Here is a 9,293-nt window from a genome sequence, read left to right as displayed (position 1 = left end):
GGTGCGCAAAGCCGCCCCCGGCCCTCGGCTTCGGGCTCTGAGCCGGGGTCTGGGCAAAGTCAGCGCCTCGTTGCGCTTGGGCTTCCCGAGAGGCGGCTTCGCTCCTCCGTAGTAAACAAAGTGTCGCCGCCGCCTCCACGCTGGTTTGCCTCCTAGCAATCAAAACACTGAGAGGGCGAGAGACTCATAGAAACACTCGAGAATTACCAGAAAATAATAACAGAGATTAAAAAAAAAAAAGTGTGTGAAAGAGAAAAACACCCTTCTACCCCCCACCAACACACAGCCGCCTCCCGGTGGAACACCGGGCCCGCCCAGGCCGGCGCCCACTGGCTCCCGGGGCGGCGTTGCCGCGCGCCTATTGGCTGTGCGGGCCGTCCGTCAGGGGCGGGCCAGCGCGCGAGCCGCCGCGGGCGGGGGCAGCGGCAGATCCCGTAAGTCGGGCGGCAGCGTAGTCTGCAGCCGCCGGCGGCGCCGCCACATTCAACAGGCAGCAGCTCAGCTGGCGCGCCGCGGGGGAGAGTCAGCGGCCCGCGGCGTCTGTCCGACCGCCCTTTAGTCCGTGGCTCCGTCAGCAGGAGTGCGGCGCCACCTCTGCCAGGACCGGGCGGCTCTGGCCAGTCGTCCAGTACGTGCAGCGGACCCGGAGAAGCCTCGATGTGGATGCACACACGAAGTTAAGTTCTGGGCTCGCGCTTCCACTCCGCCACTCCGCCGCGCCTTCCTCCTAGTTTCAGTCCTGTAGCCGCGCCGACCTCGCTCCCCCAATCTCGGACGGGCTCTTCGCGCCCCCTCCCCCTCCGCCCCCAGTGTTGCGCTCTCCTCCTTTTTGGCTCTCCCGCCGCTGGGGGAGGGGCGGGGGTCACCATGGCTGAAGCGCCCCAGGTGGTGGAGATCGACCCGGACTTCGAGCCGCTGCCCCGGCCGCGCTCATGTACCTGGCCGCTGCCCAGGCCGGAGTTCAGCCAGTCCAACTCGGCCACCTCCAGCCCGGCGCCGTCGGGCGGCGCGGCCGCGAACCCCGAAGCCGCGGCGGGCATGCCCTCGGCCTCGGCAGCCGCTGTCAGCGCCGACTTCATGAGCAACCTGAGCCTTCTGGAGGAGAGCGAGGACTTCCCGCAGGCGGCCGGCTCCGTGGCGGTGGCGGTGGCGGCCGTAGCTGCTGCCACCGGGGGGCTGTGCGGGGACTTCCAGGGCCCGGAGGCGGGCTGCTTGCATCCAGCGCCGCCACAGCCCCCGCCGCCCGGCCCGCTGCCGCAACACGCGCCAGTGCCCCCCGCCGCTGCTGCCGCGGGGCCGCTCGCGGGGCAGCCGCGCAAGAGCAGCTCGTCTCGCCGCAACGCGTGGGGCAACCTGTCCTACGCCGACCTCATCACCAAGGCCATCGAGAGCTCGGCGGAAAAGCGGCTCACGTTGTCGCAGATATACGAGTGGATGGTCAAGAGCGTGCCCTACTTCAAGGATAAGGGCGACAGCAACAGCTCGGCTGGCTGGAAGGTGAGCGGCCTTGGGGCTCAGTGGGGCAGGTGAGGGGGCGGCTGTGCGGGTTTGTCCGGCCTGAAAGTGCAGGGAGCGAGGGCAGCGCCTGCGGGGAGGAGAGGGCGAGAAGGGGCAGCTGCGGTGGTGGGCCTGCCCGAGACGTGTCGGGGACGGCAGTGGATATGTGCGCCCGTGCAAGTGAGAGTTCGACTGGGACGGGGAAAGAGGCTTGTTTGGGAACTAAGGAGTGAAGAAAATATGCCAAGAAGTGGACGTCAGAGCGAGCCGAAAAGTTTGCCAGTGAAAGGAAAAAGGGGTTCTCTCGGAGGTGGTCCCCCGCGGCCCGCGCGGACTCTCACGGCTGTATCTTTTCTTTCGGCACCTCAGTGGGGAGAGGCAGCTTCTTTCTGTCCCCGCAGCGCGTATCCCCCTGGCCTTGCGCCGCGGAACTGATTCAGCCGCGCCGGCGTGGGAGGTAAGGATAGGGGCCTCGAAGCTCCACTGCCCTGAGACCAGGCTGCAGGTGGAGAGGGGGCAGGCGGCGCGCGGGCGTCCGGGTACGGTGCACCGTTTCTGGAGGGCAGTGCACGTTTTGTTTTGTTTTGATTTTATTCAGAGTGTCCTCGGGGGCGCGGGGCTGGGTGTCCCGAACCAGAGGTAGCGCCTCCGACACGTGCGAAGGGGCGGCCACCGCCTGCTGAGCGCCGGCGCCCGGGAGCGCAGGGAGAGCTAAAGTTCAAGTGTGACCCTCGGCGGAGGCGGGAGCTGGAGCTGGTGGCGAGGGAGGGGCCGCGGGCGCAGGAAACGAGCGTCTTTAAAGGGCCAGAGTGTCCAGGCCGTTCTCGGCGGGGCCAACACACGCAGGGAAGTGTCCCCAAACTTGGTCTTGTCCAGGGTACGAGGCTTTTAATTAGAGACCCAGAAGCTGCCCTAGGTGATCAGGGGCTGGGGGATGTAAGTGCTTTCTCTTAACCTTGGTAACTTAAGTGTTGTCGAGCAGAGTACAGATAAGGGGTGAGGCTGGGGGCTTATGTGACTGGTGGTGTGGGGGCGTCGAAGTGGAGATGTGCGTCAAGGGAACGGTCAGGGACTTCCTGCTTCGATGGAGAATTGTAGAAGAGACTGCCCTTCCTGAACGAGACAAGAGAGAGAGATTCAGGGTGAGGGCAGGCACTTCCGACCTGCTCTTCAGAGAAGGGCCCAGGGCTTTCCGGAGATCGGGCTCTGGGGAAGCTCATGAGGGCAGGGTCCCGTCTGCGGCCTCCCCAAGCTGTTTCTTATTACTCAGGGGTGTAGAGATTGCTGTAAAGGCTGTCAGGTTGAGCCAAGCACCTTTCCCACCTCTTTTCAACTCCTCATCCTGACAGTGCAGCATAATAAAGATTGAGTTTTGCTGCGCATTTGTTGTACCAAGGTTATTTTGCGTACACTGTCATCGCCATTGTCAGTGAGTGTCAAAACGGCCAAGTTTCTTACTTAGAGAAGTTCCTGGAGAAGGAGCTAGGATTAATTTTCCAAAGTGTATTTTATAGTAAAGGTATAACTTATGACCTCATTAGTCGACATTACATGCTATTTTACCAAGGATTTCAAAAGGGCGAAGTGCCCCTTAAGGCATAGATAAGCTAGCATATATCTTTTTAAGCCAGAAAATCGGGATAGTCCGCTTAATCTTATTTTACTTAACGTTTGAATTTAAGTACTTGACTGATTTGCTCATCTGTCAATCCTACTTCAGTTATTATAAAGCATTTAATAGGAGAAAAAAATTTTTTTTTGGTATTCCAAGTACAATGTGTACTTACACTATTTTATGTCCTTGGAAGTGGATACAACATACTTGAACTTGTTGGAGTGTCTTTCTTTAAAGAGAGAAAGGGATATTTTTAGTTTTGCCTCTCAACTGGTGGTGTCAGGGAATTATTCTTAAGCTAGGAATATTACTTAAAGATTTTTTTTTAAATAGTCAATTCATCTTCCCAACCATTTTAGTAGTAGTTTTTAAAAATGCAGGTGTACTGTAGTTTTTAAAAAATTTTTTTGCTTAGCAGAGGTCAGAGCTATTGAGTGTTAAGTAAAGACTATCTGGAACTGGAGGCCCAGTGGCAGTTCCCATTGGGAACATACTCTGGGAACATAGTTGGGCTTTGGAAGGAGCAGGCTGCCTTTCTCAAATGAGTGAATGTTTCAGGTGTAATGAGAGGCAGTTGGTGCAAGTCAAATTACAGCAAGTGCATTTTCAGTTTGAGTAAAAGGGTATTTTAAGAAGAAAAGAAACAACCTGAACGGTTTAAAGTCATAACTAGTCTTCTGGTTGTATTTTTCATAAAAACAAGTTACTTGTTAAAACCAAGTTTCACTCTCAGATTTGAAAGTCTATCCTGTTGTAAAGATTCATAAGAGAAATTTTACTATGACTTTTAACTTTAAAAATTCTAATTCTTAAATGCAAATCAAAACTTAACTGTTTTAGTACTAAGGAAACATTGCTTTGGAACAAAATATTTCCTGTGATTTACTACTGGGAATTAGACTGAATATTTAAATATATAATTTCTTGTGCTTTACTTCCTGGGGCCTGCTTGAAAATTTGAAAGCCATTTGCATAGGACAAACTAGTTGGAAAGCTGTTAGAGTTCAAAAACATTTCAGTGTCCTCCTTCAGGCATTTAAGCACTGGTTATGTTTGAGAGAGGCCGTCTCCTAATCGGTTTTACACTTGTTTTAATCTTGGCTAGAACTGTCATAAGGTCACATATAAAGTGGAACCTAAGACTTTTGGAAAATCCAGGATCTTTTGAACCTAGTGCAGTATTTATAAATAGTGAAACTTCGTTTCCATGACCTATTTTCTCTTCGTTTCCCTTCTAACCTTGGGAAGTAGTATTGTGAGCTCTGATTTTTTTTTTTTTTTGATGGCAGTTTTGAATTGACTCTTGTTTTCTTTTTTTTTTGATGTTATTTGGAACACTTTAGTTTAAAAGAATGATTTTAACTTTAAAACCTAACACTTACCAGAGACATTTTTATATTGTTTTATTATGAGATACTTCAAACACTCTTAATTTGAAATGAAGATTCTTTGATTTGGCCTGTGAACTGATAATGGATTTTCTTATATGTTAAAATTCAATTCATATTCTTCAGTTTGGGCTTTTAATTTGTAGGTAAGTAATTTAACTAGCCACAGAGATCCCAATACCAAGATGGCTGCTTTCTTCCTGCACAGAAGCATTTGACTTAAAGAATCCTGGTGAATCTGAGTAGAGAACCTGAGGCTTCTTTCTACTTCTGGTTTTGTCACTGAAATTACCTTAAAATCATTTTTATAAAAAGTTGGGTAAAAATGTGGATACTATTTATGTACGTGGTGAAGCAAGAATGAGGAAATAGAATTAAAAATGGGTGAGATTTTTATTTATTTATAAATAAATGTGATTATTTATTTATTTTTGCAGTTTTTGTGATATTTTATTTATTTATTTATTTATTTTTGCAGTTTTTGGCTGGGACTGGGTTTGAACCCGCCACCTCCCATATATTGGGCCGGCGCCCTACTCCTTTGAGCCACAGGTGCTACACCTTTTTTGAGACTCTTAGGAACTTCATTTTTACTTTTTGCCTATGGTTTTTTGGCACATCTTTGGTTTGGTGGAAATTTAAAAAAATTTTAAAGACAGGGTTTTACCCTTGTCACCCAGGATGGAATGTAGTGGCACAATCAGTCACTGTTCACTGCTCACTGCAGCCTCAAACACCTAGTTCAGGCGATTTCTCCTGCCTCAGCCTCTTGGGTAGCTAGCACTGTAGGCTGTGCCATTAAGCCTAGCTAATTAAAAATTTTTTTTTGTAGAGATGGGGCCATTTGACACCTAAAATGAAGGCATTTTAATCTCAGGTAAACTTTTAAAAAGTTAAGTTTTTTGAGACCCCTGAATTGCCAAAAAGGTGTCATGTTGACAGCAGGTAATAATATCATGGAATTTCATGCTCTGCACAGGGTCTTATAAATGTTATAAATGGAGAAGAGGGGAAAAATACTCAGTGGTATGTTAGAATCTGTGTAGACTGTGCCTGAGCCCAGGAGTTTGAGACCAGCCTGAGCCAGAGCAAGACCTCGTCGCTAAAAATAGTTGGGTGTTGTGGAGGGCGGGCGCCTGTAGTGGAAGGCTGAGGCAAGAGGATCGCTTGAGCCCAAGAGTTTGAGGTTGCTGTGAGCTGTGATGTCATGGCACTCTATCGAGGGTGACAAAGAGAGACTCTGTCTTAAAAGAATCTCTGTAGATTGTAAACATTTTGCCTGTCTTTGTGCTTTTAACTTCTTTGTCTAAGCTCCTAAACTGCAATTTTGTACTAAACCAGGCATCCTTAAACTACGGCCCGCCTGGGGCATTTATCTGGCCCGCTGGGTGTTTTTGCTGCTGCTGCCTGTCTTGCTTAGCAGCTGACTTGTCCCTGGGCCTGCAGTCTGGCCTTGCAACTGTCTGAGGGACAGTGAACTGGCCCCCTGTTTAAAAAGTTTGAGGACCCCTGTACTAGACATTGTAAGAGAGAAGCTATCTGTATTTGCCTGGAATTTCTGTGTGTGTGTGTGTGTGTCTCAACTGTGTCCGTGTTTCTGAAACACTGCTCTTGCAAACTACGTAGTACCCTGGCATAATGGGAATTGACTGTGTGATATAGCTTTGGGGTCCTGGGATTCTCTTGGAAAGGCAATATAAATTCCATAGTGATTGGGGAAAGCAACTGTTCAGTTCTGTGGAAGACAGAATGAGTTTGTTCTTGCTTCCCAGAAATTCCAAATTTGTCTTGGCCTTTATTGCCACAACTTTTGTGGAGACTTGTCCAACCCCTCAGGACTTTTGGGTCATATAGCCACCATTGTACATATAAAATTCTTAAGTTTGTGGTGGTGGTCTTCAGTTGTGAAACAGAGGACCAGGTGAACTTGAAAAAAATGTTTATTTTGGTGTGGAAGGGATGAAGGCTTTTATTACAGTGGATATGCTATATACTTAGATTCTCAAGTGTGGAAGAATTCTTTCTCTTTACTGATTACTAATAAAGACTTAACAAAAATCAATTCAGTGGCACAGAAATTCTTTATCGAGATTACTACTTGTTATTTGTGTATTTTATTCTTTTCTTTTTTTTTTTTTTTGAGATGGAGCCTTAAGCTGTTGCTCTGGGTAGAGTACTGTGGCATCACAGCTCACAGCAACCTCCAATTCCTGGGCTTAAGCGAGTCTCCTGCCTCTGCCTCCCAAGTAGCTGGGACTACAGGTGCCCGCCCCAATGCCTGGCTATTTTTTGGTTGCAGCCGTCATTGTTGTTTGGTGGACCTGGGTGGATTCGAACTCGCCAGCTCAGGTGTATGTGGCTAGCGTCTTAGCCACTTGAGCCACCGGTGCTGAGCCTATTTATGTATTTCTAAGGAAGATATGAAACATGAAAGAAAGTACGTTTTTTAATATCTGTATTCTTACGGTCCATTATTTTATTTTTGAGACAGAGTCTCACTGTGTCGCCCTCAGTAGAGTGCCTTGGTGTCACGGATCACAGCAATCTCAAACTTTTGGGCTTATAAGATTCTCTTGCTTTAGCCTCCCAAGTAGCTGGGAGGCTACCACAATGCCCGACTTTTTTTTTTTTTGTAGTTGTCGTTGTTTAGCTGGCCCAGGCTAGGCTTCAACCCGCCAGCCTCAGTGCACGTGGCTGGCACTATAACCATGGTGCCGAGCCAGGTTCATCCTTTTAAAACACTTTTTCCCTCTGTGGCTTTTCAGTTTGTCCCACTCAGTTTGTCTCGGCTTTACAACTTAGGGGTTAAGCCCTACAGATACTGAATCTTGAGTTGACTTCACAAGGTGTTGGTGCCAGCTTTCTTTTTTTTTTCTGGGCCAGGGCTGGGTTTGAACCTGCCACCTCCGGCATATGGGGCCGATGTCATACTCCTTTGAGCCGCAAGTGCTGCCCGCCAGCTTTCTTTTTTCTTTCATCCATCCTCTTAACAGCTTTTATAAGTGCAAAAAAAAAAAAAAGGAAAAAGTAAATTTACAGTAGTTTTGGTATTAAGCCTCATGTGATTGGAAAGCTAAATTTGCAACCGTTTTTTCTGCATATCATCAGATAGTGAATTTTTACCATAACATGTTACTTAAATAAGGGCCTAAATTCAGTGTGTCCTTTATTTCATGCCATACTCATTAGAGGAAAGAAATTCATATAAGAGCTGTGAGTTTGATTAGATTCGTAGTCCCTGATTCCTGGTTTTGCTCTGATTAATACTGAAGCTTAACTCTTACGGTCAGTGGTCAGCTAAGGCTGAGGTGGGGTAGAGTTGGGGGGCATGTATCTTAAGTCTTCCTGTTTTCAACTTTGATTTGAGAAATCCTCTCTTATCTTGGACTCTTGTTACACTGTACTATCCCGTTCTTCCCCAATCTGGCTTTTCCAGTTGGTTCATGCATTATTCTCCTTCCTTCTGTCTTCAGTCCTAAGTATACCTCTTAGAGTGAAAAACACTCTCTGAGAGTTTTTCTAGATAAGTTTTCTAATTGCCCTGTCTTTTCAGATAAAAAGGCTGTAAATGTCCCCCTTTTGCCTCAAGTTCAACATGTCTAAAACCAAACACACTATATTTCCCTCACTTCTCAGAATTGGGTTCTTGTCTTTAGGTCTCTAGTTGGGTTAATGTCTAGTTAACCCTTTGCCTACTTTTCAGACCTGGATGTCTTCTTCAGCCATGTCTTATCATGTTTGGCATCCTGTTAACTCTTCTTTCTCAGGTCTCTTGAAACCTTCAGCTCCCAGCCCTTAACCATTTCCTTAGCTTAGCTTTTTATTGCTTTAGGCCTGCCCTAGACCATCCTATCCCCAGGGCTTGGATCATCTCGCACCTCTACTGGAGATTCTGCAAATCTTGCTTAGTCTGCAAGGCTCAAGTCAGTTCCTCTACTACCAATCTTGGTTCCTGCCCAGAGGAATTTTTGCCTTCTCTGAGTGAACACCTGGTAATCTCTTAATTTATGCTGCTGGATATTGTAATTGAACTTAATGTTTACATGTGTCGGTGCCTCAGTTATATCATAAATATATTAGTAGATTTCCTTGAACATGAATCTTTTATATTTCATCTTCCTTTGTGTTAAGAGTGTAACAATCTACATCATGTGAGAATAGTTTAAGTAGTCTAAAAGTGATTATTGTATTTTCAGTAGTTTATTGGAGTTTTCTTCCCCCATTTATTTGTGGAATGTTTGCTCTGTGTGAGATGTGTATTAGATAGATGCTTTTGAATAATAGAAATAACTTAAAACTGAGGATACAGTAGGGGGACCAGATGTGACATATGAATACGATATATGGGTCGGAAGGGTTTAGTGAAGTTACTCGCCACTAAGCTGGGCCTTGAAGGGGAGATTCTCTTAAGATTCTCTATAGAAGTTTTTAAATGTTCAGCAAAGTTGAATTCTACTTCAAACATTCATATGCCTATCACCGTTACTGCTGCTACCGTTTCATTACGCTTGCTTTTTCCATGTGCACATTCCATGCCTGTAATCCTAGCTTTCTGGGAGGCTGAGGTGGGAGGATCCCTTGAGTTTAGGAGTTTGAGATCAGCTGTAAGACCTCCTCTCTATTAAAAATAGAAAGATGAACCAGATGATCTGGCAGGCAACTTTAGTCCCAGGTATTTGGGAGGCCAGGAGTCAGGGTTGCTGTAAGTTAGGCTAACACCAAGGCACTCTAGCCTGGGGCAAATGCACATCTGTCTTCCTACCATCAATCTTTTTTTTTTTTTTTTTTTTTTT

General features: G+C 47.0%; 1 protein-coding gene across 1 annotated transcript in view; it reads left to right on the top strand.

The window, feature by feature from the left end:
• The first annotated feature begins 433 nt into the window (after window positions 1-433).
• Window positions 434-9,293, top strand: part of FOXO1 (forkhead box O1) — a 110,773-nt gene continuing 101,913 nt past the window's right edge. The window contains exon 1 of the mRNA XM_012811350.2: window positions 434-1,497. Within this exon, the coding sequence (XP_012666804.2) occupies window positions 868-1,497 (630 nt within the window). The 5' untranslated portion in view covers window positions 434-867. The remainder of the gene's footprint in view (window positions 1,498-9,293) is intronic.

Source organism: Otolemur garnettii, unplaced genomic scaffold, assembly GCF_000181295.1.
Source record: "Otolemur garnettii isolate 467f Iridium unplaced genomic scaffold, OtoGar3 scaffold00154, whole genome shotgun sequence".
In the NCBI taxonomy this organism is placed as follows: Eukaryota; Metazoa; Chordata; class Mammalia; order Primates; family Galagidae; genus Otolemur; species Otolemur garnettii.
The sequence above is the reverse complement of the archived record's forward strand: the minus strand, read 5'-3'. Positions and strand labels throughout refer to the sequence as shown.